This window comes from Syngnathus scovelli, chromosome 3 (assembly GCF_024217435.2).
Source record: "Syngnathus scovelli strain Florida chromosome 3, RoL_Ssco_1.2, whole genome shotgun sequence".
Classification (NCBI taxonomy): Eukaryota; Metazoa; Chordata; class Actinopteri; order Syngnathiformes; family Syngnathidae; genus Syngnathus; species Syngnathus scovelli.
Genome location: NC_090849.1, coordinates 16,873,616 through 16,901,302, shown reverse-complemented (window position 1 = coordinate 16,901,302; position 27,687 = coordinate 16,873,616). Strand labels below are relative to the sequence as shown.

Here is a 27,687-nt window from a genome sequence, read left to right as displayed (position 1 = left end):
GGGCTGAAACTTGTGATTTCTGTGATGAGCATTGTGATTTCTGACCCATATGCAAAACAAAAAGTATGTGTGTAAGTACTATGTCGAGAAAGAAACCTATGAAAAACAAAACATAACAAAACAAACTACAAAGAATTTGTTACCCATTATCAAAAAACAGACCAAAACTTTATGGGTGGAGCAAAGCGCACACAAGCAAGATCCACGAAGAACCGCATATTCTCTTAAAATTCATTAAATGTAAAAATAAAAAAGGGACAACAGTGAACAAAAGAAAAAGACCTAATGCAATAATAGATTTTAAAGCAGAAATATTGACAAATAAAATAAAGTAAAATGAGTAACATATAGCAAAACAAAACGACAGCTGCTTAACTGATTTAAAAAAAATACACACACTATTCAGCAGGGCAAAACTAAAATGTCATCTGGACTACATCAGCCAAATTTCTGCAAGGCAATCCAGTTTCTGCATAACCCGATAATCCTTTGGGAGGTTAAACTGCACGTTTTGAATTTGGGGCTGAACTGGAGAATTTATTGGAAATGATGAAATAAGTTGAAATGCTGGATGATATGGGCTGCCTGATTAGAAAAAGACAAGTGTGTCATTTCTTTATTGTGTTTCCTAAAAACAAGTTGATTAGTTAGTGTTTACTTTAGTCATATGATTATATACAGAATCAATGACGTGCTTGTTTAACAAACCTTGAGGCTGGTCATCAGACCAAAGAACCCCTGAAGAAAAACAGCTTTTAGATTACTGTGTGATTTAAAAAAAAAAAGCCCACAATTGTCATTAAATCCTTAGTAATAAAAAGAAGATGTTCTGAGAATCACAAGACATTTAGAGCGCTCAATGAAATGTGTGTTATTGCCCCTCCAGTTGTTTCCCATCTGCTTCCCATTGTGTTTTGTTCAATAGAACAATATTACGGCCTCGGTTGAATGCTCAGTAAGTTTAGTATTTCCCTCAGTTATGCAAGGACAAAGGCTTTGGCACTAAGACAAATAAATTTAAGACATTGCCCATCTTTTCTTTCTGATTAAAACAATAACATCAAAGCAGAATTAGACATATAGGCCCTATATTCCCCAATCCTAAGGTAAGAGTTGTATCAAAAATTATATTTACACCCCCCACAAAGATGATAATGCTAGTAATGTTTCCCTCATAATTCAGAACTTAAATTTCATCTGGTTTGAAACCCCAAAAACCTCAGAACTGTGCATCATATGTGCTAACCAGTATTGCACCTAACCAATTTAATAAATAGATAAACATTTAAATGTTTAAACATGTAAACATTTAAAACATTTATATTTCTTTTTGACATAAATAAAGCTCCCACAGAACAGTGCAACAATGTCTCCTGGCACAACCGTGTGTAATAAAAAAATATAGCCACAAGAGGGCGTGCTATTCCCGTTAAAATCATGCAGTGGTGTAACACTGAAAGCCTTCCCCGATCGAGGCTGGGCGGAGCCGTGCGTAAACAGGCTGGTGCCCGTGGTCTGGTCATGGCGGCCAGAAAGCCTCGCTCGGTGGCCAACCCTTTGGAGTCTGCTATCACTTCACCGAGTGAGAGGATACTCAAAGAATGCCACAATTTGTATATCGACAGCGAAAACGGTAAATCATAAAAAACGCAAGTTTGGAGCTAAGTTTGCACAATAAACATGAACAGGTAGTCCTTTTACGATGGTACAATATTAGATATATTATTAAAAAATATATGTTCTCTGCGGTTGCGAAGGTTAGTGGTGCACGATGAACATATGAAAAGGTATAGCTTCATGTGTTTGCAGTTGTGCCAGCATGTGACATTTGACATTGGACACCGGTCCTCCAAAGTGGCTGTCATATTGCACTTGGACTCATCTACTGCAGACAAGTTGATTTAGCCCCTATTAAATATAAAATAAAAATTCTCAACATCAAAGTACAGTTCAAGATTAGGCTTCCGCGAGAAATTGACATTTCACTGTTTCAACTGTCAACTAGAATTAATATTGCATTATTACAGAGTCCAGTTCTCCATCAAAGCTTTATGATCCGAATTTTTGACATGTATGACATGTATAATACATCTATCATCTTAATTAATAATGTCACTTGATTGACTTTTTATTTTTTTCACTTGGATTGCATTCAATGAAAATGGGTTAGGGTTTTACTGATGACTATTTACTATCTTCAAGGCCTGGTCAAAATTGCCAGCAGCCTTGGAGTGCGTCTCCTGCCCCCCAGAAAAAAGATTATTGTGATGATCATGGGGAACCACTCTGCAGGAAAGAGCTCCTTCATTAACTGGTAAGTTTCAATGGCTGCCTAACATCTCATCTATTTACTGGTATCTCACCTATCTTATGCTCCAATTCCAAAGTGTTCAATAAGTGTTTCATGTGTGATGTCTTTGTATTGAAAGCAAGTTTACTGAGTTATTATTCAGGTTAATAATGAACATTGTAAAAAAAATAAATTTCCGTTATTGATTATCATCCAAAGTATTTTTTTCTAATTTAAAAGGTGAACACAATCAGAGAGATAATTGGGCATTTAAAACCTAAGTATAAATATATTAACTCTTGTGTAGCTTCTGTTCTAATGTCTAAAGAGCCCAACTTAAAATTCCTGCCAAATCTAATTCAAACATTGAGGAATTCTGAAGTATTGACTTTTTTTTCCAGGTACGTAGAAGAGCATATCCAAAAAACTGGGGTTGCCATCGAAACACAGGGCTTCACATTCATCACAAGTGGGCGCAAAAGAGAATCATTGACGGTAAGAAGTGAATGCTCCAGTCCAGCTTGTTGTTGCGAAATTTGTATACCTCTCGTGAAGGTTGATGAAGACACCCATTCATTAGTAATTAAACCAGCCAATCCCCACTGTGAGTGACAAAACAGTTATATCTGCCCACATCATAAGCAATACTGAATACACTCATACAGCAAAAGTAGAAACTAACTCAGCAGGCATCTTCCTTGCCTTCACATATTCTCCTGCTGCGATTTAGAAGATGAAACCGAATAATTAGTAGTGCAAGCACTTGCAGCAGAGAGGGCTGGCTGCTCAGAAAACTACTGAAGATCAATTCTACCCCTCTCGTTCTCTCTTGCTGACACTCTCTCTTTGTCTCTCTCTTTTTCACAGGGGAATGCAACATTACATCTTTACCCCCATTTTCGACCGCTCCTTGAGTTCAAAGGTAAGCCATACTTTGGATGGATAAATAATTTGACACATCAATTATTATTATTATTATTATTTTTTTACGAGTTGTGTTGATTATAGAAGAAATAGTTCTGACTAGCGCAAATAAATCAAGACAATTGTTCTCCATGCGTCAGCTGTGGTCCAGAGCCTGAGAATGGCGAGGCGATTGTGTCAGGGAGTGACGTGGTGGGGATGCATGGGTGGGGAGGTTAAAAGAAGGTGGTGGGGTGGGGGGAGAGCAGTGATGTATGTCTGTGCAGTGGCATTGAAGGTTCACTGGGTGCTGGCGGCATGGTGAGAGAAACAGGGCGGTGGGGAGAAGGCGAGAGGAGCTGCTGAGAACCGTCAGAGACAGCCCCGCACCGCTCCGTGGTGCGGAACTTCGCCAAGCCGACAGCTCTGATCTGGAATACAAGCATGTTTTTTTTATTTGAACGTCAATGCCGCTGCTCGGAAACACCCTATAGAAGAGCGCATATGTTTACGCTGCAGAGCAACTGAAGATGACTCATCAGAAATACAGTATAGGGGCATATGGGAGAAGCTGATGATGATGATGATTTCTTTTGGGCTATGCTTTAAAATCATGTGTCTGACCCTATCTCTGAAGTTCATTTTACTATTCAGTAAATGCATTTCGTTGGACCTGACTGGTACAAGAAGTTCTTCTCCCTCAGCATTATTGCAGCATCGTACACAGGATCTATGGGGGAACTTTATCACTTACAAGCCCTTGAGAAAAGTCGCTGCTGTTTCTTCTCTTAAGAGAGTCCATGGGGCAATATTATTGATATTTCATATTTGTTAAGAGTGGGTTAAGGGTGCATATTTTGGACATTACAGTATGTTGGAGAAGCACAATTGTCTTGCCATGTCACGTATCAGCGGGATGCTGCATGAAAAATATGTCTATTTGCTTCCCTATATATGAAGTGGCTCCGCTGATGAGGAATGCTAATATGGCGTTACCACCATCTCTGCTGTGCGCAGCACAAGGATGTAAATTGTGCGGCCTCTTAACACCTGCTTCGCTCTGAGTGTGTGTGTGTTTGTGTAGAGGGAGGGTGTCAATAGTTGTGTGTGTGTTGGGTACATCTCAATAGTGGTCCTGTTCTGGTGGGTGTATTGAAAGCTCAGTGCGTTGCCTCACAGTCGTTCTTCACTGGCTAGCTTTATGTCCCACGCCCAATGCTAAAGCTGCCAGTTGAAGAGCTGTTGTGTGTAACCATGACAACAGACTTCTCTACGCAGAGAGTGGTGAAAAACTGACTTGGCAAATTCATTGACAGGATGTGTGGAAATTGCTGTTGTCCATTTTTGTCATCCAGGAATTGTCATGATGCATTAGTTGTGTTTATATAGATGTTTTAAAATATTTTTTATGCAGTTTTAAAAGCTCAAAAGGTGCAAAAGGCGACCTTGAGTGCCTTGAAAGGCGCCCATAAATAGAATGTATTATTATTATTATTATTATTATTATTAAAACAGAACAATAGTCTCTCTCTTTTTAAAATGATCCTTTAGGTAAATATTGTGACTGTATGCCATCTATGTAGTCCTGTTTTATTGGATATTCCAGGTGTTTTGGACTACCTGTCTGCAGAGATCTCCACATCCAAGCAGAAAAAGTTCAGCCTTGTGACTTTTGTGGACACGCCTGGCTTGGTGGACGGGGACATGATTTACCCTTTTAATGTCAACAGCGCTATCACATGGCTGGGTGAGTCTGCATAATACACTGTATGTTTGAGCCCGAGGTGACAACTGTTATTTCCGTGCAGGAGAACAGTCCGATCTGGTATTTGTGTTCTTCGACCCGATGGGTCAGGCCCTGTGTAAGCGCACATTGAACATTGTGGAGAAACTGAGTGAGAAATGTGGAGACAAACTGCTGTTCTACCTCAGCAAGGCCGATGAGGCCGGAAGGGAAACAGATCGACAGGTATCTGAATGGATAGTCACCTTTTTCGATAAATGGCTGATATATTGTATATAAACTGTATATATTTTTTTGTAGAGAGTGATGATGCAGATTGTCCAGGAACTGTGCCGCCGCCCAGGTCTCAACAAATGTGGCTTTGAAATGCCAACTATATATATTCCTAACCCACAGAAGGTAAACTTCAGTCTGCATTGTTTTCTTCAGTCCATGTAAACCACCAACCAGCACAATCAAAAATGATACCCACTTAATGATCAAGTGCAGCTTCTGCCTGGCTCTTTGACATTCCGGATGCAAATTATCACCAAGTTGAAGGTGTAATCTTTTTTTTTTGCTCTCTTTCAGCCAAGCCGTTGTGTGAACCAGATTGACGCAGTGTGTCAGACCATCGAAAAGACCATCAACCAAGCTGTGCAGAGGACTTTGGACCAATTGGAGAAAGACTGTGATTTAATTTGCTCCACCATTAGCGACAGACTACAACAGGACAGGTGAAAAATATAAAATGGTCAAAACCCATTTTGTTGTCTTAAAACCTGGTCAAATGTGCAGTAGATAAACGTTTGAAGTGTACACTGTACAATACCAGTGACACTGAATCCTCCTTTTTTTGCAGGACTGATGCCACTTACAATAAAAGTGTCCGCCTGAACTCGCTTGTATGCGGTGCTTTGGGAGTCTTCCTTCCTCTTGTCTTCATCCTTAGTTTCATTGTGAGCACCTTCTCCAAAGAGCAGCTAAGTGAGCTGATGGGAGAAGGGCTGGCACAAACCCTTTTCATCTGCACTGTGAGTCATCTCACTTATATTCATTGAACATTTTTTTTTAGGTACACCTGCACAGTCTGATGACCTTGTATTATTAAATGAATACCTCACTTAATGTTAATCAAAACTTATACAAAACGTGCCTTTTGCAACTTTGTTCCTGCATACAGGGAATAGTGATGTACGTATGGGACTGGATACCAGAAGATGGACAAATTGTGTTTTTAATGTTTTTTGGAGCCCTCTGCTACTTCTTTTTTTTCCTCGCCAAACATTTTTCTGGGTAAATATTTACCACAAACTCTCACATGAGTAGAAATAAGCATATAGTAAATACAGTATATATATTTTTTAGGAGTTGCACTTTTTTGTGAAATACTTACATAATTTAATTCCAAGTCTGTCTCATCCTGTAGTCAAAGATACAAGACTTTAACAAAGAAGGAGAAGAGAAAAATGACAGAGTACAATGATTATATCCGGGATATCGTCAGAACCAAGAAGGTAAGACTTCACTCTGGCTACTTAAAAAGCCCTTAACTTCACTTCTGCTACAGCCGTATAAAATGTCTTTAATTTTTGTCTATTTATAACATGCATTTTTAGGCTTACACATATCCACCTCATAATTTGTGAACTTGTGTCTTACATTTCATTCACTCCACAGGGCAAATTGTATGAGTGGTACCTTCAACAGTGTGCTGCGGAATATGACCTTTGACCCTGGGTAAGATGAATGTTCTTCACATATGTGTGTATATCTGCATGGTGCTCAAAAGCCACTTGTTGGGACAAAATACGTTTGTAGTCTGTGACGAAACTCTAGCAAGTTTGGAAAGATACTGATAATCATTCACCAAATAATGCAGCCAAGAGTGTTGTGGATATTAGCAAGTGCCTTTGCTGTTTAGTATAGTCAAGAGACTGTGATTGTGGTCATTTACTGAAAAGAAAACAAATGTGAATATCTTTTGACAGTGTAGAGTTCATCAATGTAGCTAGTTTACAAATGCTCATTTCATCAAAGATTTGACCTGCTTACAGGGTGCAAAAAAAATCTGTTCTCAAACCAGACAAATTGTTTAACCGAGAGGTCTGTATTTATAAAAACACTTGAAAAAAATCACATTATATTACATGTTAATATTTTCTACAAATAATGATGCTTTGTTAAAACACTTGTAATATATTATATGTAATATATATTTTACAGTACATTTTATAATGTAATGTGTTTTTAAAGAGTAATCGCTCATACTGGAGATCATTACATTGAGTGTTTTTAAAGAACTATTATTAAAACTAAATAATTGCTATGCAGTCATGAGTGCATCAATAAAGTGTAAATTAACAGTTTACAAGTTTCATCTTGTCTTAAGATGTGTCTTGTTTTATGACGCAAATAACAGACCACTGTTTGTCAAGCTATTAAAAACAAAATTGTACTCTAAAAAGACACTCCAGGCCTAAAACTGACTTTTCAGTGCCAGCAATATTTCTGGTCTATTGTATCATGACATCAAAGGCAAATGTGCAGGTATATTTTTATTTCAACTTTTTAAATTATGTAATACCCTATCCATTTGTGTTGGGTGTGTGATCTTAGTGAGTTTAAATTGTATACAGTATATTTAAATGTGTCTTTGTGGTGTGAAATTAGGAGGAAGAAATTCCATTCATATAGAAATAGCTTTCTGCCTCAAAGAATGTAATATCTCAAACGCACACATGAACTCATTAAATATTTTCTCCTGACCTATTTTTCTTCTGTGTTTTACTTTTTAATTAGCAAATGGAGTCATGGAGGATTCTGTGAAGCAGAAAACCTTTATTTCAAAGTTGTAAAAAATCCCACCCATACTCCATTGTAGGAGGAACAATATATACTATATATATATATATTTTTTTTTTTTTTTCAACATTCCATTTTACCCTGAAGTACAGAAGTACATTACCAGTGTCTTGAATTCATACGGACAGAACCAAAGAAGATGTAATAACTGGAAAAGAAAAATGAAACCAACAAATTTCTTTCTTGAAAAAAAAAAAATACAGGGTACCCATGGAGGCCACAAACCTTAGTTCCCTGAGTTAGTAATAAAACATCCCACTGGAGGACACTGCTATTAGCAATTAGCATCATCATGATCAGCATCCTGTATTGTGCTAGACAATACTTAAAAATTTGCCATACAAGCATGAATGTCAAATCAAAGACATCAAATTTTGTTGAGTAATCTAGCAAGACAGCCAATAATAAAATGTCAATTTTAATCAAGAAAAGATTAAAGCTGCGTGTGTCTTCCATAATCACACATCGGTTCACTTGTACATTCAAATGAGATCCATTACAAAATTTCATCCTGTTGTATTGGATCTCATTGGATTATGCATGTGAACCTACTGAAGGGATCTGTGAAGACTATCTTAAAACTATATCATGCAGGTAAGAGACTTGTATGCAATCATTCCATCACTTTAAAAAAATCATCTCAAATAGAAGTTCTATTTAGAGTTGCAGTGCAGCGCATTCAGGATTATAGCTAATATTGTTAATATAAAACGCCAATGCCCATTATAAACAAAGTGTACATGTTGATGACAGCTGAATCCACTATTGCTTGAAACATGACAAGTCGGGTCACCAAAGTCTCGCTGACTCAGCGCTTTCAGGTCAGAGAGTCTCTCCGTGACAATTCAGTATTTTGAACAGTCGCAGTCCTCAAAGAAGGAATAGCTGCCATTTGTCTCCGCACCATTTAGTATCTGCATCCAAAATTCCAGTGCACGCTTGGTTCATGCGTGTGTACATGTGAAGTTATTGGGAGCCCTTGTCAATCAACCAGGAAATGTCTCCAGTCCTGCATCCAACAACCAGCAGAAACATAATGGTCCAGTAATATCTTCCATAAAAACTACTTGATTACATCTTCATACGTCTAACCTGAGTCATGCAACATTGACTGTCAACTTTGTACTACTCGAAATGTTTCAGTAAATCAATCCCAGTCTTCCATTTGTCATGTGATGAAGCTACTGCCTTCACATTTGTTGTTTCCCTTCAAAAGCTTGAGAACTCTACAGAATATAAAGACTATTATAATCACGACCGGGTTTAAGTCTTGGATAGAGACTTACTCTACGTCTCGTTTCTTAATCGTCTTTCCGGATCCCAAGACCTCAGCCACTCGGGACACAATGGGATCGTAGTTCATGCTGGCCACTGCAACCACCTCCTCGCTTCTGTGAATGAGGTCAAAGAAACGATGTTAACGTGCCAATGAATTCAAATCTCTATAGTAATAAAGTTGCATAACTAAAAGAAACTTGCCTCGTGTAAAATGCCACAAATCTCAGTTCATCAAGATCGCCTTGGATGATGACATCATCAAATCCATCCCCATAACCTTGACACAAAGACGCCTCATATTAATAAGAAATTGCTCACACACACTTTCCAGTAAACACACCTGCATAGCGTATGGTCTTCCCAAACATGGCTGACCAGAAGTAAGGCACTGTTTTCACCTCAGTGACTCTGCCCAGCATGTTTAGAGCTGCGACTCTTCCTGTTGTAAGTAAAACTTGAAAAGCATGACCTCACCAGATTAAAACAATCATGACCCACTCACCATGCACGTGAGCCATTTGCCAGTGAGGGATGTTAACCTTCTTATTGTTGCGTGGCGGGAATGGAAAGGTCACCACATCTCCCCCAGCGAAGACCCCATCCACATTTGTCTGCATCATCTCAGAGACAGCGACACGACATGTCCATTTGATCTTCAACCAACATCTTCAAAATCGCATTAACAGTCAAAGGAGATCAGAGAAGCCCTCGACAACGCCAAGGATGCCAAGAAATTGAGCAAATAGTTTTTCTTAGTCACGTTTGTTGGAAGAACCACAAAATTCCTCCTTACTGTTTTTTAAAAGACAATTTGAGAGAAGAATTCCGCCATGAAGCAGGTTGATGTGTCGCAAAATACCTTGTTGACAGTGATGAAGCCCTTTGAATCCACGTGAATGCCGCTTTGTTTCAAGAAGCTTGTTGCAGGAACACATCCTGCGGGAGGAAAAAGCAGTGAGCACACTAACATGCGGGTGTAATGTTTCTCGTTTTCAACATGTCAGTTTTGTCGAGTCAAGAAGAGTTGTCCAAATAGTAGAAAAGAGACCAACTTTTCATCCTGGAAACATTCTGTATAAATCTAAGGGGGAGAAAATGTTTGCTCAGCTGCCACTGGCTTTTAGAAAGTGCCAAGTCACGTGTCTGTCTAGTTATTCTTATCATCTCGATATTAGATTAAAAAAAAAAAAAAAAACTACAGATGCTACCTGAAATATTTCGCAATAAAACGTAACCTAAATATTGACTCGCTCACCCGCTCCAATGACACAAACATCCGCTCGCAGCACTTTGCCACTCTTCAGCACCACCTCCTTCAGCTGAAGGAACAAAACACATTTTTCACCGGCACGTTTTTTTTTTCCCAAACAAGAATTGTATGCGCCTATAATAAACGTGCAAAAAGTAAAAGCAACAATTCACTCATGTTGTCAAAAATAGATCAGTCACGGAAAATGGCGCCCAATAAGATATATTTTTAACATAGGAAATCTAACAAAATAGAAAAAAAAATACAAATGAACAAAAATAAAAATAAATATTTAAAATTAAAAATATTTGATATAAATACTACACTCACTTTCGTTTACAGCAGGCCTCTGCCCTTATAAGAACAACAGCAATAGAAACTAGAGAGTGCTAACTACTATTTTCTGTTGCAGTCCACTCGCACTTGGGCCAAGTAATCCAGTAGATGGGGCTGCATCTAAAGGCCTGGGAGTGGAGCAGCATGGCCTTCAACACCATGTTTTCTTTTCAAGCAGGTCAGACAAATTTAGCATCGTTCTGCATTATTCTAGTTTAGATGATTCCAATTTGAAGATACATGATGTGTGAGTAATGCAACTCATGCTGTGTCTCTCACTTTCGGAATACCTGTCCATGATGGCCAATCATCTCTGATACCTCATTCAACATGTAGAACTTCACCCTGTTTGCTTCAAAGAGCTGCAGAGAACATCAACATAGATGTGACACAGAAATGAAGGCGGACTTTGTATTTTCAGTTGATAGCGCACATACCTTCATTAGGACTTTGCCTACTTTCTCACCGAGGGCTTTTTTAAATGGGATTGTCTCAATCCCAATGATTGAGACAGAGTGGGCCTTGTCAGTCAGAGCGGCAGCCACCTCCATACCTGCACAAAAGAGAAATGAATGAGAAATACGCGTAAAAACAAATTTGTGACAGCATTAGCTTTTCTATCAACCAACTCCAAATGGAAAGCGCGAGATAACATTTTGAAATTGTAGCTTTTCTATCAACCAACTCGAAATGAAATTGAATTGAAAGGGCTAGATAACATTTTGAAATCAACATTCGACACTCGAGTGCTTACCGACAAAAGATGTTCCCACAATGACAGCGTTCTTGTTGTTGGCCAGCCTCGCTATGCTGTTGGCGTCTTCAGGCGTTCGGAGGTGAAACACATTCCTGACATCTTCGCCCTTGTAGTTGAGAGGTTTGGGTCTTTTAAAGAGCAAATTAAAATTATTGGATTATTTCAAGCAAAACCAAAAACATGAGGTTTTTTTTCCCCCTAACTTGTTGCCTGTAGCGATAAAGAGTTTTCTGTATTCCATCTTCAAGCCTTCTTCAAATGTGATGGAGTGTGTCTTCACATCTATGGCCACAACCTGCAGACAATACAAGTGTCAACTTTGAGAAGTATACAAACTGTTGTAAATCACTATTTTAAACTGCGACTCTGATTGTGAGTTCACCACCTCTCACCTCTTTTTCTGTGAGCAATTCAATGTCGTGATCCTGCAGGAAGTCCGTGGAACGCAACCTCAGCTGTTCCGCTGTGCTGTCTAGGGACTGAGGGGTTAGTACATTAGTGCTGAATGCGTTTATTAAATAAAGAGATTGTTAAAGGAACAACTTCTCTCCCACAATTTCTGAGTCCAACAAAAACAATCTGGGGATGTTATCAAGGCCATCATAAATATACTTGTAGCAATTATTTTTCAAAACAAAACATTAATGCCTGGACCAGCTTGTTCTACGTATGACTTTTTCTGTGTACAAACCTTACTCAGTTTTGGCCTGTCATAAGGAGGATGTCTGTCCATGGTGCATATGATGATGCGGTCTGTAAATCCCTCTTGCCTCAGCGTCTCTGCACACACTAGACCTGCTGGACCTGCACATATGTTGACCTTCACTGATTGGGCTGCAAACCCCCTGATGAATTTCTTGTGATTGATGAGTTCATTTTGACTACCATGGAAATTTTTATTTATTTCAGTAGTTCAATTTTCAAGTTGGTTTCCATGGACTGGATTCATGATTTTAGTTTTTAAATAATTTGATGAAGATAAACACCAAATATGCAATCGCAAAATAATAATGAAATTTTGAGCTGTCAAAAATTTATCAACAACTAATTGATTATAAATTAATTGAGAAATCAATAATCAAATAACTGTTTAGTCATTCCTTAACTTCACATTGTCACAATCCTCAGATTTAAGCGTGTTAACAGTAATTATTAATCGATTATCCCTTCATATAAACAGCAATCAGTTTTTATGTTCAATCAAAGTAAGATGATTGCTAAAAGGCGCTTTTACTTTGGAAAACTAGGAACCAAATCAATTTTAAAACATTTGCTGAGTACAACGTCAGTTCTGCTCATGTGATATTGCTTAATTGTTGCTTAGTTTTTATTACTTAACAATGACACCAAATAATTGGTGTACAAACAGTAATCAGAAAATAAAGTTTTTGTAACGTACTTTCATGCAAAATAAAATTGATAGAATAACCGATTTATTTCTGAAAATATTTGATAGTGATAGTCCTAATAAAAATACAACATAACTTAAAACCCATTATAATTAGAAAATAGGGAAGAAGTGGCTTTCTGTATTGTACGTGCATCTTACAGTGTTTCAGTAGAATTGCTGAAAAAAAAAAAATCTACGATTTTCAAATGTATCGAGATGCATCTGTATGGTATAATACACCGAATAGTATAGCATGTTGCACTTTTCTGATGCCACGCTTGCGACCCCTAGTGGCCGTGAGTAGTACAATCTGACGGGACGCTTTATAAATAGTGGATCCTGCGAACTTAAGTGGAAACACCCAGGAGGTTGCACACTTTGGAATGCAAACAAAAATATGAAATGTGCCTCCAAAGTTTGCACAGAGTTTAACTCGCCGTCACACTGACGTCAAGCAAGACATCAGCACATCTCATGAGATCTGCATCAAACCACTTAATGCTGCTTGCATGTTTTACTTTTATTTTGGGTTACTTTTGAAAAAAGAAAGACCGGCCTCGATAAGCGGAGAAATAATAGACTGCACGCAGAAAATATATTCTAATACTGAGATTCTGAATACTGTTGATTGCAACTCATCATTGTTTGGTACGCAACTCACAAAAAGCTTTAGGGTATTCAGATTTGGGCTGAAATTTCAGGCTGAATGGGAAATTCCCTATCACACTAAATTTAGTGCATCGTGGTGTTAACATTTTGACATCATGAGACATCTTGGAAAAGCATCGGTCAATTCATGGATCAAATTTCTGTTGTTGATTCAAACATTTTGAATTCCCCCCCTAAAATACTTTGGAAAGTTGGACATGAAGAGAGCACGACACACTGACCTGATCCAATAATTAGAACATTAGTGAAGGCTGTGCTGGAATTAATAACTGCAGAACATCTTGCCATGGCCTTTGAGCGTTTCTGCAGCTGAAGAGCCTGAAAAAGTTGTAAAAGTCTCAATCAGTTGGTTTATCATTCTCCTTTAGTTTCTGCTGCTAATTTACCTGCTTGTTTGCTCGGATGATGACCTTGTCCTTTTCAACTCTGACCTAAAGCAAACATGCATACGCATGTACACACATGCTCTGAGAAGGCAGGAAATGTGTCAAGAGACGCTTCGAGATGGGAAGGTCACCTGGAAGGTCGGCAGGCTGTCCAGGCCGGGGAAGTCTTCGATGTCGCCCGTTGCGATGTTGAAACAGGCGCCGTGCCACGGGCAGCGCACGTGTCCTTTTGACAGCACACCTTGCAAACCACACAACCCGTTTCCTCAATGCTCAAAAGAAATCAAATCAGGTCACATGGTTGGCGCTCTTCAACATTATTATTTATACCTTTGACGAGCGGAGCACCATAATGTGGACACTTGTGGCCCATTGCTGAGAACTCGCCATGTTGTTTAATCAACAACGCTCTGCCACTTCCCAAGTCAACCTCTCGCATCCTGGAACATAATATTCATCGATTGACTTCAACTTTTTGGTTACTGCATTTAATATAATGTTTCTTCTGCTCACTGTCCATTTTCCAGATCCTTGACATGGCAGACGGAGGCCTCCACATAATCCCGTGGTTTGTGGTAAGCGTGGAGCAAGGTGGAGTCGTCGTCCGAGCTGTGTCCGAGGGCCCCGTTTGGTCTGCAGTCTGCAAATGGACTCGCCTTGCCATTAGGTGAAAGGCCATCCACCTCTTTCTCGTTTTCCAGGAGAGACAGTTCCACTTTGACTTCAACTGCACAACACAAATTGCCAATTTAGCAAATAGCGGAAAGCATGAATGAGCATTGGAGTGACTTTTTTGTCCTCTCTCATTACAGGAGCGATTTTCGTCCAGGCTGCCGTCTGGACGCAAATAAAGGACAAATGAAGTCTGACATCTCCACAAGTGGAACAAATGAAAGCAGGAGAAGGGTGACTGGACTCATTTAAAGGGCAAACTTGTCCACCTGTATTTGCTTTTCTTTTAGTTAGCTGTCATAAATTTTTGAGTGATTTATTTGAAAAATGAGTCCTTTAAAAGTGTCAGTCATTTAAACTGATTTACATTAAAATCAAAGTGCGCATGAAAATATGGTTGAGTTTTTTTGGTTGTCTTTTTAAATGTAGCAGGCTTTATTTGTTTGGCTGGAAAATGTGCTCATTGTCCAGGTCTTACAAAGTAATCTGGCTGGAATTTTCTCCTGCTGAGTAAGTCTTAATTAAAACAAACGGAAAATTGTAATAGTGTGGAGAACAGGAAAAAAAAAAAAACACACGCTCTCTAGAGTTGAAGGGAATCTGATGGACGCCTTGCTAAAATGAGACATCAGGATACACGGAAATTTGTCAGTAACAATTACTTTTTACAATAAAATTTAACAATTTACATTACCTCTTTTAGATGATGTTTAATGCAAACAGTTTTTTTTTGTCAGGAAATTAGTTGAGCCAGGGTGACCAAAAGCAGCTTGGACCAGGGTTTATTGAAGGGAAAAAGGGAATTGGAAGGGAGGAAAGTTGGCAACGAAGACACAGACGGGATAGAGACTCACAGCTAGTAAACAGACAGACAGACCAACAGCACTTGGACACAGACAAAATTCTGACCGTGAGCTGCCTGACAAGATCGGGTGAAAACTAGACAGGACACTGGGTGCAGACAGGGACGGAAGACAACAGTAGACACCAAAAGGGAGTAACACACGGGCAGGGTTTAAATACACAAGGTAACAAGAGGAAGTAGGTGACAGACATTACGGTAACGAAGGGGTGTGGCTGAGGGAAGTTACAGCCAGCCGAGCATCTCTGGCACGGCACGTTACTTTTTTTTTTTTTATTACCTAGAATAATGCACGCTCATCTTCCAATCGGGCCAGAAATACAGGAACTCAAATAGCACACTCAATGTCACCTTTTCATATTCATGTATATGTAATCCGCTTGAGTAAGATGCCAAAATAGCATTAAAATTCCTCCTCCGTGAAACACTAAACTGCAAGCAGAGTAGGTTGTACTATATAAAAGGCTGCGCATAATCCTGTATGAAGGCGGGTTGGTATCCATAAAAATCATCCCAAATGGAAAGCCGTTAAAATAGTGACTTCCTTTATGAGATCAATATTTAGCACATTTACTAAATTAGTTCTTAACTAACAAAGCTGGTGTCGGTCACCTGGTTTAGGTTTGGAGAAGCATCCTCCCATGGTGGGCTCAGGATTGTTGGAAACCGAGGGGGAGGTGGGAGGGAGGGGGAGAGAGAGATGAGGGGATGTGAGTTTGGGTCGGATCCTCTACCCACGACTGCAGTGGTGTCACAGAAGTGAAGGGATGAAAACCTGCAGGTCCACAATGGACATTGTCAGTCCCTCCACATAATCTGCATGGATACAAGAGAGCATCACATCAACAACATGTCTGTACCTTTTCATCATTTGTGAAACAATCACAGCAAAGTTTTTCCTCATGTTTGCTTTGTGTCATGATTTTCGAAAGGAAGCAATTCAGCTAATTGACAACATCAGTTAACACCTTGTATATTGCAGAGTTAAATATTAACTGCACTTCGACACCTATTAAGTTTCTTGTCACATTAAAGGAAAGCGAGGGGCCCCTCGAGTTTCAAAACCTCCCATGTTTTGTTGCCAAATTGCGCTCCCATCTCTTTCCACTCTGGTACATCGACTCCCCACCGAGCTCGGGCCAGTTTGAATGTGTTTGCATCGTGCAACGTGCAGCCAACGTGCAGCCGTCCATTAGCAAGTCAAGTAAAAACCAAAAGAGCTACTTGCTATTCTGAGCACATCTTAATGTCCTTGAACTTCAGCGAAGGGGGGGAAAAGTGTGCGAAGCTCAGTGGGAGCGTGCACTGCAAAGTTCTAAATGAGAAGTGGAAAGATCCCCACTGTGACCCACCGGCCTCCTCTGCTGCTGAGACCGATCAACTTTGCAAAGTTACTTACTGGTGAAAGACGCCTTTTAATGACATACTGCAGCAGTTTTGCACTGAATTCACCAATCCTTTGAAAGACCGCTGTATTGTAAATACTGTATTATTTACAACTGTGTTTACGTAATAGGTATACTCAATTCGATTGAAGGCATCATTCTCGACTGCATTTAATTAATTACTTGTTGCCTTCCCTACTCTTGTCGATTGTCCATTTTACGATTCGGAAAAAAAACAACATGGATGTTCTGGGCTTGTTCTCCTTACACGGGTACTGTCTGTTTTGAAACTATACAAGTATAATTTTCCCACAAAGGAACTAATAAAGCCTGTTGCCATTTCTATGAGAGCACAGTAGCAACATAAAGTTAAGAGAGCTAGAAAATCTTTTAAGAGCTTTTATAGGACATACAACTTCAAATAGTTGGTTGGAAAAAGATTTTTGACTGACCTTGGTAGAAGCAAATTTTTGGATTAGCGACTCAAGCCAATCAGGAAACAACAATTCTATAATAACAACAATTTCATAATATAAAAAGTGGCTGTATATTTTTTTGGCCTAAGATTTTTTTTTCTCCAAACTAAAGTAGGCTAAGCAGATTTGTTTGTCACAACATATGACGCAAATGGCAGTGTTGGTCGGGCCCCGTCCCCAAGCAATGGTCATAATCCAGTCTGCAAAGAAGCTGTCACTTTCACTCATTTCCCTACAAATGTAAAACCAGTTACAAGAATGTCGGGGGAGAATTAGCAGCTTGGTTGCCTGATCCATAACCTGGGTGTGACCAAGAAAAGCAGGAATGTTGAGCAATGTGAAACTGAGCGGAATGTCCACATCTTCAAACAGAACTACATTTGCGTTCCACACATGTCAAAGCACATTCTTATTATTATACACTGTTAACAAAATTTGGGTGTTCAGTATTTAATCTCCAAATGAAATTTCAGGATGAAGCTAAAACAAAGTAGCTTTCGTCATGGTCTCATTATGTCACATCAATAGCACGATGAAGACAACTGTGTTGAATATCAAATCTAAGCGGAACAGGAAATGCCTCAATGGCTCAAACACTCACTTGCAGGGAAGCTAAATAAAAAGAGCTGTTCAAATGAACTGTTAAATTACAACTTCTTGTCTGGTATGTTGGTCCCCACACTCGGTTACTGACCAAGCCTGATGATGAAGAGCTCTTTGCAATCCAGCCACATAGTAAATAACTGACCATACCTGTTTCCCTCATTTCCAAATCCAATTGGCTCATAAAATACAAGATAAGGCACTTGAATCATCCCCCAATTGCCTTAAAAGTGGTTTCTCCCCATGCTGTCTGCATTGTTTATAAAAAGGTTTAAGACAGTTTCAATTTTATCTTCAAATAAGAGCTTGAAAACATAGGAATGCCAGTCATGACACATCTCAATTTATGTTAGCTTCAATGCGAATGTTCCCGGTCACTGTTGCGTGTATGAAGTTAAAAAAAAAAAAATCTGACACAATTCATCTTCAATTTGTCTCTAAGTCTGTTGCTAGGTAAATTGCTAGGTAAATTGAAAAGACAACTTGAGTGTGGCTTTATTTTCTGCACTAGTCAATAAATTATAAAATAAATTCAGGGACCTCTACCATTCATTCTTTGAGGGATGTAACAAAATAGTTGCACACTCTCTGACATAATGTCAAAGTCACATGGTACACTTTTAAGCCTCCATTCTACCCCATACAACTGTTTTCCTTCACAGTCAAAGTGAACAAACAGCAACAAACTTCCATAAACATTTTAATTTCTACAAAATATTTAAAGTTTTGTTGCTCTGAAATTTTAAATGAATTGTTCCTTGTATTATAATGCCCCCCAACCTAAACGATAAACAAGATCCATCTCAGCGAACTGTTTTGGAACAACATTTATATTTTAAAGTTGAATGTAGTTACTTTCACATCCTGCTATAAACTAATTAGATGATCAAAATGTGTCAAGCAGAGCTTACCAAAGAGAGCCGTGGTCATGAAGCAGGTGCATGGAGCGGTGCAGTGCAGAGAACATATTTGCAGCAGTCCCCAACAATCCGCTTCCTCTGTGGGACTGTTTCTTCTCCTCTGGAGTATTCCCAGTCCGTGTGTCCCTCCTTGCTCCTTCTTGATGCAGCACAGGCTCTGGAGTGTGTGTGTGCGCGTGTGTGTGTGTGTGTGTGTGCGTGTGTGTATGTGTGTGTGTGTGTGTGTGTGTGCGTCCGTAGCAGGACTAGACTGGGCCGACCGGTCGTGGGAGTTGCTCTCTTTTGCTGGCCGAGCCTGCAACTGCAGCACAAAAGACCTTTGCCAGTTTCTTAGCTGTATGCAGTATTGATGGAGTTGCTGAGGGGATGCTAACACAGCATGAATTCACACCGTCCCCTCCACCTCCCTCCACTCCTCTTGCTCCCAAGCACACACATACGCACTATCTCTCTCTCCCTCTCTCTTTCTCTCTCTCGCTTTCTCTCTCTCTCTGTCTCTCTCTCTCAGAGTTTCTCAATGCACGGCTTTTGTTTTTGCAAATAGAAGCATGCAAATGTATTAGATTTATTAGTGCCCACGAGTGCAGGAGAAATGGTTGACCCCATCGTTCATGCTTTCGGTCTCTGATTGGTTGTTTTTCTTCGGGCGCAGTGGTTTGGTTACAAATCCAACTCAAGGCACAAGCCGGGGATAGAGAGGGCGGATTTATTTCACAGATTATTTTAGTTATGTGCTTTACTCGCAGGTCTTACTGACTGTTTGATCAAATATGACATTTGATTTGAATTTTTTTCATTTTAAAACTCCCCCACCTCACACAAGTGCTTTCATGGTCTTAGATTTGGGGCATAAAATTGCCTTCCCCTAACTGCCGCTACAAACCTGAAAGCAGTAAAATAATTCCCCTGCAATACAACAATACTGTTGATGCTTAAATTAAAATTCACATCATGAACACCATCATGAAAAAAAAAATAACATAAAAATTGACTGGCAAATATGTTTGTGGTCAAAATATGTAGCTCAATGACGGAAAGACAATTTTAAATGAGTTCTCAATAACCTGTTTGATTTTTTTTACTGTTATGCAATTTGATTTGGAATTTTAGTCATGTGTTATGTGTTTTTTTAACTCACAGTTATGAGTAGGTATTGTAAATGAAAAAAAACTGCATATGTCTAATCATCAGGAATACTGTAATGTCCTCTCAGACAAGGTCGCTGACAACCCCTTGCAAATTCTTTTGACACGGGAGGCTGATAAAAGTGCAGCAAGACATCAGCTCAGTGCTCAGTCAGACACTTTAATTGAATTATGCTACAGCATGCGAAGGAGACATCAAGATTGCTTCGAGTGTAGAAAATATATAAACGACATGCAGCATCAGCTGCCATCAGGTTGCCGTGATCCTTGCCAGTGTTTCTGCATTCAAGAATCAAGGAGGGAAGATCGATATCCTGTCAGTCAATGTCAGTAAGAGTTTTGAGAATTGCAATCATCACTCCAGAGTATTGTGCATTGATGACCTCCAGGTACATGACCTCGCCCAGCCCCCCCCCCCCATCCACAAGAAATTCAAGACTGTATCACACTGCAGCTGTGGAATGCAACACATTTTTTAACCCAGCACTTACACATGGAAGAAAGCATAACCACATTCTGTCGATGTCAACATTATATTGTATGTATTTATAATTGCTTGGATGTTAACAAATCATTCAGCATTATAATCATTTTTGTGGTTTTTTTTTCCTCCTATGATTCACGATCATATAAATCAATAAAAGCCAGTTGAAATTAATGATGTAAGATTTTGATTCTCCAGTTTGCCTGATGTGATGCTATTAAAATGAAAACTCCATCATTTATTGCATAAATCACAGTCACTCAGTTGTCACATTTTAATCCATTGCTTTGTCATGATTATCTGGAATTCAATTACTTAAAAATGAAAAAAAAAATCTAAAACATGTCACAGTATGTTCAATATACGGAAATAAAAAATGAGACATCAACCAAGTCCACAAGCTCACATGAGTCCAAGTCGCATTTTAATGTAACTATTCAATTCAGTAAAGTCAAACCCGATTTTCTAATTGGAATCGTTTTTTTGTGACACGTTTTACAGAACCTCGGTCTTGCGGTATTGTCGTATCCTGTGCGTTACGTGTGGACTGTTGGTCACATTTGTTGTCCGCAGCTCATAGTCGGCCATGCACACGGCTATGAAAAACAAAGTGCCCCCAGTGACCAAAGCCAAACCTCCAAACCAACCAGAGAAGATGGCCTCTCCGTACTCCCAGCGCGGCATCACGTCAGGAAAACCTTGATTCCAAAATTCCACAACTGTGGTGTACGCCACGATGGACACTGGAGCCAGTGTGGTGATCCCAGCCACCCAGGACAGCACCCCGGCCAGAATCAGGAAGCTTCTCCTCTTGGTACACTTGTCCAAACACACGTGCACCCCATCCAGTCCTGGCAGGGCGAAGAGCAGAGCCAAACCACCGGTGCATATGGACACCAACATGAGCACTCTGGAGATCTGCAGGTCCACAGGAAGTCCCAGCAAGGAATCGTAGGCCTTACACTGCACGCCAACCTCCTCCGTGTAGAGACACATGTGCCACAGTCCTGAGTACCAGTTTTCCACTTCGTTCAAGTCTGAATTCATTGTCTTCCACAGTGGAAGGAAGGTGGTGATGAAAGAGGTCACTAGTCCCCCAAAGGTGACAAAGACTGCTGTCCTTTGCATAGTTTTGGTGGTGAGGAGAACCATCACTGCCTACTGCGCTGTGCCTCGCAGAGGTGCATTCTGAAAATTCACAGCCTGGCCCACCTGCTGATGTAGCCCCAACATTGAGGCTCAATTATATTTAAAAAAAAAAAAAAAAGGGAGACAACTACTGTTTTGTTTCAGTGTTCAATATCAAGACAATGAACTCTCTTTTAAATGAAACCTAATAGGGCCGATGGCATCCTGGGCCTGGCTACCCTTGGATGAATGAAACATGAGTGCAGAAAAGAAGCAGCCGCTATAAAGGCCTCTTTCTGTAACTCATTCCAGCTTTGCCAAAGTCTAATTAAAATGTGGGATTTGACAAGACTCAAAGCAATGTCTTGACTCTCTGGACTAGGCTTTTCCAAATGTAGGCACAATTTTTATTGTTGTCATAAAGGATCCACAATTGGTATCTTACTCCTAAATCAAAATTGATGCCACAAAACATAGAATACATTTATAAATTAGAAAAAAGACAATACTAGTACATTTACAACACACACTCACTTGAGTGTGTGTTTTTTTTTTTTATACGGTACATTTGGGTATGTATTACTACCTATACCTTGTATTGTCAGGTAAACATGGGTAATGTCTAACAGTGGTGGTTAATAACGCACATGGTTATTAATAATGATTTTTTATAATACAGTATAGCACGACAATATAACAATAATATGATAATTGTAATTTTGTAATGTAATAATGCTGATCCAGCAAATACAAGTCACGTCATTTGGTAGTTTCAGCTGTTAAGGGACACGGTGGGAATAATTGTATTTTTTTTTTCTCAGTAATAATACTTAGGAAAAACAAGAGCATAACATGCTTGAGGCTTGAAATCGATGCTGTATAAAAACAAAATAAAATGACACCACAATGATATGCAGACGGGAAAAAACCCAAAGCACCTTGCTATCAAATGAATGTGCCATATGTGAGATTATAACATGCAAGGTTCAAACAAAGTGTATAAAGGGAGGAATGGTGTGGCAAAATTGTAAACAGCTTTTGGGAAGAGAGGATCAAAATGAAAGTGCTGGCCTCTTGCCATCCTCCTAAATGTCGGAGCCCATCTCGGCACACTGCTTGTCTGATATGTGTGTAGCTAGCGACTCAATGATGTCCAACAGCAGCAACTGGCTGAGGGATCGCAGGTTGGGGAGCTTGGATACCTTTGGAAGGGGAGGAGGAGAGCAAAAATTAAAAAGGGGGGAAAAAGACGACAAGTCAAACAGAGTAAAATAAGGAATAAACGGCGCTCGGGTCGCTCATGCTGAAAAATATTGAAGCAAGCCCAACGAAAACGTCAGTGACGAGGGGATGAGTATTTTCTGGATAAACAAACAATAATCATAAGAGAGCCGATTTGAGGCTAGTGTATACGCGAGGAGGTGCTTGTTCAGCCGGCCGCCCTGTAAACACTCTCCCCCTCTACAGAGGAGACGGAGGCCGCTCCACTAGCAGGCCAAGAGTGTCAAGTCTCCTGCAAAGATGACGTGACTACAAGGTTAGCTCAGCTGCAGCGAGTGGGCAGCAAGCCCCCAGGGCGCCGGATATGAGCCCACCCACCTTGATGAACTGGTGGACAATTATGTGGAGGCAGTGCTTCTTCATGTCCAAAGCCTGCGTCTTATCAGCCGCCTCCAGAATCTGCACCGAGAAAAAAAAAAAAAAAAAAAAAAAAAACGTCTCACACACGTTTTCCAATCAGAGCACTGTGCCCTCTGTGAAGCCCTCAACCAGAAATACCTGCAAGACGTTCTCTACGGTGACATTCATCTCCAGGTTCTGCTTGCAGTAAGCCTGCAACCTGTTATTTGAAAACCCGTAATAATATGGTGCAGCAAATAGATAACTGTAGAAGAAAAAGTCAAGGAAAAGTCTCATTAAGTATTTCATTTACATTATATTATGACCCCAATGAGAGCCTACAAGAAGTGTAGAACAAGCATGGACCATTTCTAAAATGAGGAAAAACTAACCACTGCCACAAGAGGGCACTATATACACACACTTTGCGAGGCCCTACTACAACATGGCAACCTGACGCTAAACTGTGATGAAGGGTTTGAGTTTGAAAAGGATACAGAGAGTCTTCCGGAGGCATGTTGACGTCTCCATAGTAGATGTAACGCAGCATGGACTCAAATGCCTGCTTACTGGGGACCATCTCTCCAATGGAGATATTCACCTGGCCGTCCTCTGGCATGAAGGAGCGGAACATGGCTTCAAAATAACTGAGGGTTCAAAGGGTAAAGGTGATGAATTAGAAAGCCTTGGAAAGAAATACCCCGGCACCCTTGGCTCAGTACCTGGACCGAGCCGCCAGAATGGCTTTATGAGCTGGTCGGGGGTGTCCATCTAAGAGTAGAACGATGTCACAGAATTCCAAGCCCCCTCCCTCCAGGTAAGCTTTCATGTCCTGCACCAGGGAGGTCCCGATGTCCACAGGCTGGTCCGAGTAGAGCCTGGGAGGAGGCTGCTGCTTTCGTCGGACTATCTCCACTATCAAGGGCGTGGACAGACGTTCGAACTCTCTAGTCATTATCACTTGGTTGAAGTGGGATTCCTTCACCACAAAATTTAGGCAATGTTCCTGAAGGAAAAGAGAGAGTCACAACACTCCGAGATATTATTTGTATTAAGTGAATAGGTTAATGGTTCCTCATTTGAAGAGCCTGCTGAGAGGCTGATATTACCAGCAAAACCAGTAAAAAGTACCTTCAGTTGGTCAAGTTGGAGCTTATTGGCATTTTCACAAACACTGAGAACGTTCTGCAGGTCGACAGAAGCCTCAATGTACTGCACACACAGCTGCTCCAAGCGGGAGAGCTTAAAACTTAGAGCCAGTTTGTAAACATCCATGATTAGGAGAACATCCTGAACATGACCTGCAAAACAGAGAAGAAAAGCCACTTTACAAATTGGAATTTATTCATGAAAATCGTTAATGTTGCACAAAACATCACCAGAATGCATGACCCACGTTTCTATTTGCTTATGAGCTTAGAAATGCCACCACATGTGGACAACGCTACCTCTGCGTGGGTACTGGATCTTGTCTGTGTAGAGAAACTGCATTAAGACTTCAAAAGGCTGTGCTTCTGCTTCCCTGATGGATACCTCCAGCATGGGCTGTCTGCCCGACGGCCTGTGAGTTTCTCCTCCGGTGGCCCCTTCGTCACTCTCCTCACTACTGTCCTGTTTGGTCCTCTAAGACAAGAAAAATTCTAATAAATGGTTTTACAATTCTTGAGGCATAATTTCGTCTCGTAAAAATAAACATGTATTTTTGAATAATTAAATTTTAGTTTAAAAAAACAAAAGTTATATTACAGGACACAAAATGTGACTTTTGATATGCATACATAAGCCTTCATCATATATTGCTGATTTTTACCCACAAAATCTTTTAATGCTTCTGACCTGTCGTTGCCTCTCCCGAGCCTGCAGGATTTTCTTGCGGAGCCACTGGCATCTTGCGGTCACAATGGCTATATGCCCCAGGACTCGTTCTTCTCGCTAAAAAAAAAAAAGACCAACAAAAAAACATGTTCCTTCACTAATAATAACTAAGTAAACTAAAGCAGTCACACAAATGAGAGCAAAACCCACCTCTCCCAAAATAAACTCCACATCACAGAACTGACGGTTCTCCCACAATTTGCCATAGTCTTCATGGAGGGTGCACTTGGGATAACTTGAAAACTGAGATTAGGAAGACAAACATTTAAGAGGAAAGTGATTCATTGGGACAATACAAGTCAAGACAAATCAAGCTTAACTAATTTGTACAGTATAATGCCATTGCACAAATCAAGTTATCTCCATGCGCTTTACAAGAACCGCAGGTGACAGAGGCAAGGGAAAACCGCCTCCAAGGAAAAAAACTCAACAAGACATGTATCAATAAACACTTGCCCACCTGAAACCTGTACATCTCCCCACTGCGAACATTATTGTCCACAGTCCCTCCAAAGATGTACATAGCGTCCTGAATCACAGCAGCTGCATGGAAGAGCCTCCCACTGGGCATCTAAGATGGTGAGGACACAAATAATACAGAACTTTGTGACTTTGAGTGACAAGAATTGCAAATCTAACTCTTGGCAATTCCTACCTCACTGTCCAGGCTGGGGTGGATCACCTCCCAGCTCTGAGAGTCCACATCATAGCAGTGCAGCTCGTTGGGCAGAGTGTTATCAGCAGCACCGCCAAACACGTACAGGTGGCGGTCAAAGGCGACCATTGTGTGGCCATAACGCCGCTGCGGAGGTGGCGGAGAGCCTCGTAGTAAATGTTCGGTGGGTATGCGGGTCCACCTGTAGGGATGAAGGCCGTAACGTTTCGATAATTTGAGTGTGCGAGTTAGTACATTCCATAGCATTAGTTGAGCTCACATGTGGCCATTAAACTCAAACTGGAAGAGGTTGTTTGTTATCTTGGCTCCACTCTGACCCGAGAAGACAAACATCTTATCCCTGCATACAGCTACGGGAAAGTTGCAGCAAGATGGAGGAATCTCACCACTCTGTTCGATCTGATGGGTGACACACAAACATAATATCAGCACATTCAAGTGTTTGTTTGTACTCCACCATAAGTGCTGCTAATATACTGGCCTCTTCCCAACATGCATGCTCCCTATCCTGTAGACTGATGGTCCACATGTCATTCAACCTACATGAAGAAAAATATGCGTTATAATTGCACAAATTACTGTTATGAAAAGGGAGAGGCACTCAAGCAGAAAACATACCTGGCATTCCCGTCATAACCGGCAAATATCCACAACTTGTCATTGTAAACTGTGGCTCCATGAGCAGAGCGGGCCACTGGCAAGCTACAACACAAAGAAATGTAACAACAAATCTTCATTTAACCATAAATGGTTTGCATTATTTGAAAGAAACTATGGTTCAAAACAATCTAATTGCTATTCACACGTTTGATAAGATTCAAAATATTACCTCCCCTCCACTTTCCATTCAGTCCACTGTCCTGTTGCAAACTTATATTCAAAAAGATCATTTTTGTTTTTAAGGTTTGAGTTGGAGTAGATGTCTCCAGTATATCCCCCTGAAATACATTTCAAAAGCACATCAATATTAGACTTAGTAAAATTAAAATGTGTAGGCACTGGTTGAGGAAGGAGCTTTCAGTGGTACCAAAAACAAACATGCTGCTGCCGTAGACAACAGCTGAATGGTGATAGCGGGGAGCAGGTGGTGTTCCTGTGGTGAAGGCCCTGTGGAATAAGAGTTACATTTCGCATTTTAAGATTTAATGACACATTTTATTTGATTCATTTCTTACCTACACCATGAGCAGTCCTTAACATCAAAGCGAAGCAAATCATTCAACATGTTCTTGCTGTTTAGAGACATGCAATTTTGACATCAATTAATGTAGCAAAAACAACATTTAATGTCAACTTCTTACTCACCCATTGTCTCCCCCAAATACGTAGATAGCGTCCCTATATGCCACAACAGTGTGTTTGCTGCGCCTGCATTAATATATATATATGTTTTCAAAAATCACAAATTTAAAAGACACATTATTGCCTGTTAGTGTCCATTTAGATTGTCAGTACCTTGCTCCAACAAACTCATCGCATGGAGGCAGTCTTCTCCAACGGTGAACAGTCTCAAATGGACCAAAATTAAGAGTCAGATATTCCACGCTGTCGGAACAACTGTGGTCAAAGTCAACACTGGGAGCCACTTTGGTTGATTTGCACGACATTTTTCTCCACTCATCCAACGTGAGCATGTATCAGGGACACGCATCTGCAGCTAATATCATTGTCAAATTGTAGAGAATGAAAACTTCCGGCTAGCCGCTAGCTAAACACAGACGATGCTAAAAACAACCGCTAGCTGCAAAGCTAATGCTAACGTGTAAATCGGCAACAAAAAACGACAAATCTATCAATATGTAAGGATGGAGAAACATCAGATAATATGTACTTCATCCGTTTCGTCGTATTCGTGGGTATGTGCCTTGTTCTCCACAAAATTGAGAACAAAAATAATGAGCAACTAGCAAACACGATCGCTGTCATAAAGATGCACTGTCGCCCTGCCACGCCCCCAGATTTGCGTCAGAGCGCACGACTTCCCCTAGTGGTGGA

General features: G+C 40.2%; 4 protein-coding genes across 11 annotated transcripts; 1 reads left to right on the top strand and 3 right to left on the bottom strand.

The window, feature by feature from the left end:
• The first annotated feature begins 1,521 nt into the window (after positions 1–1,521).
• On the top strand, positions 1,522–14,513 carry si:dkey-98f17.5 (uncharacterized protein LOC569123 homolog). 6 transcript variants are annotated; one of them, XR_007490610.2, is made up of 15 exons: positions 1,522–1,633; positions 2,203–2,314; positions 2,692–2,785; positions 3,158–3,212; positions 4,800–4,940; positions 5,002–5,162; positions 5,238–5,336; positions 5,508–5,653; positions 5,779–5,950; positions 6,100–6,212; positions 6,346–6,433; positions 6,597–6,656; positions 10,721–10,822; positions 11,445–11,521; positions 11,618–11,943. XR_007490610.2 is itself a non-coding variant. In XM_049763723.2 (13 exons), the coding sequence occupies exons 1-12, from the start codon at positions 1,522–1,524 to the stop codon at positions 6,648–6,650; spliced, it is 1,347 nt and encodes a 448-aa protein (XP_049619680.1). In that variant the 3' UTR covers positions 6,651–6,656; positions 10,721–10,968. The 6 variants fall into 6 exon arrangements, 2 of the variants coding, with proteins under 2 accessions (XP_049619680.1, XP_049619679.1); XR_007490607.2 differs by lacking the exons at positions 11,445–11,521; positions 11,618–11,943 and adding an exon at positions 14,374–14,513; XR_007490609.2 differs by having other exon boundaries at positions 11,445–11,943.
• On the bottom strand, positions 7,667–19,150 carry LOC125994394 (apoptosis-inducing factor 3). Of its 3 annotated transcripts, none has more exons than XM_049763721.2 (20): positions 18,756–19,150; positions 15,993–16,196; positions 14,360–14,573; positions 14,177–14,286; positions 13,978–14,087; positions 13,847–13,891; positions 13,682–13,778; positions 12,093–12,205; positions 11,794–11,880; positions 11,605–11,696; positions 11,399–11,529; positions 11,082–11,197; positions 10,935–11,006; positions 10,315–10,378; positions 9,919–9,995; positions 9,562–9,670; positions 9,400–9,498; positions 9,261–9,336; positions 9,068–9,172; positions 7,667–8,790 (listed from the first exon to the last, which is right to left on the bottom strand). In XM_049763721.2, the coding sequence occupies exons 2-20, from the start codon at positions 16,021–16,023 to the stop codon at positions 8,748–8,750; spliced, it is 1,791 nt and encodes a 596-aa protein (XP_049619678.1). In that variant the 5' UTR covers positions 16,024–16,196; positions 18,756–19,150; the 3' UTR covers positions 7,667–8,747. The 3 variants fall into 3 exon arrangements, with proteins under 3 accessions (XP_049619678.1, XP_049619676.1, XP_049619677.1); XM_049763719.2 differs by having other exon boundaries at positions 9,562–9,679; positions 18,756–19,147; XM_049763720.2 differs by having other exon boundaries at positions 9,562–9,679; positions 15,993–16,155; positions 18,756–19,147.
• Positions 19,151–20,643: 1,493 nt separating this feature from the next.
• cldn26 (claudin 26) lies at positions 20,644–21,762 on the bottom strand. The gene has a single exon (XM_049763773.2). It carries the CDS (start codon positions 21,543–21,545, stop codon positions 20,889–20,891), a length of 657 nt encoding a protein of 218 aa, XP_049619730.1. The 5' UTR covers positions 21,546–21,762; the 3' UTR covers positions 20,644–20,888.
• Positions 21,763–21,900: 138 nt separating this feature from the next.
• On the bottom strand, positions 21,901–27,666 carry lztr1 (leucine zipper like post translational regulator 1). The gene is made up of 19 exons (XM_049763772.2): positions 27,148–27,666; positions 26,998–27,060; positions 26,868–26,924; positions 26,720–26,799; positions 26,522–26,630; positions 26,311–26,394; positions 26,174–26,231; positions 25,952–26,091; positions 25,672–25,873; positions 25,477–25,587; positions 25,167–25,259; positions 24,978–25,073; positions 24,590–24,764; positions 24,273–24,442; positions 23,864–24,147; positions 23,639–23,788; positions 23,301–23,406; positions 23,121–23,201; positions 21,901–22,723 (listed from the first exon to the last, which is right to left on the bottom strand). The coding sequence occupies exons 1-19, from the start codon at positions 27,324–27,326 to the stop codon at positions 22,607–22,609; spliced, it is 2,355 nt and encodes a 784-aa protein (XP_049619729.1). The 5' UTR covers positions 27,327–27,666; the 3' UTR covers positions 21,901–22,606.
• Positions 27,667–27,687: the final 21 nt, after the last annotated feature.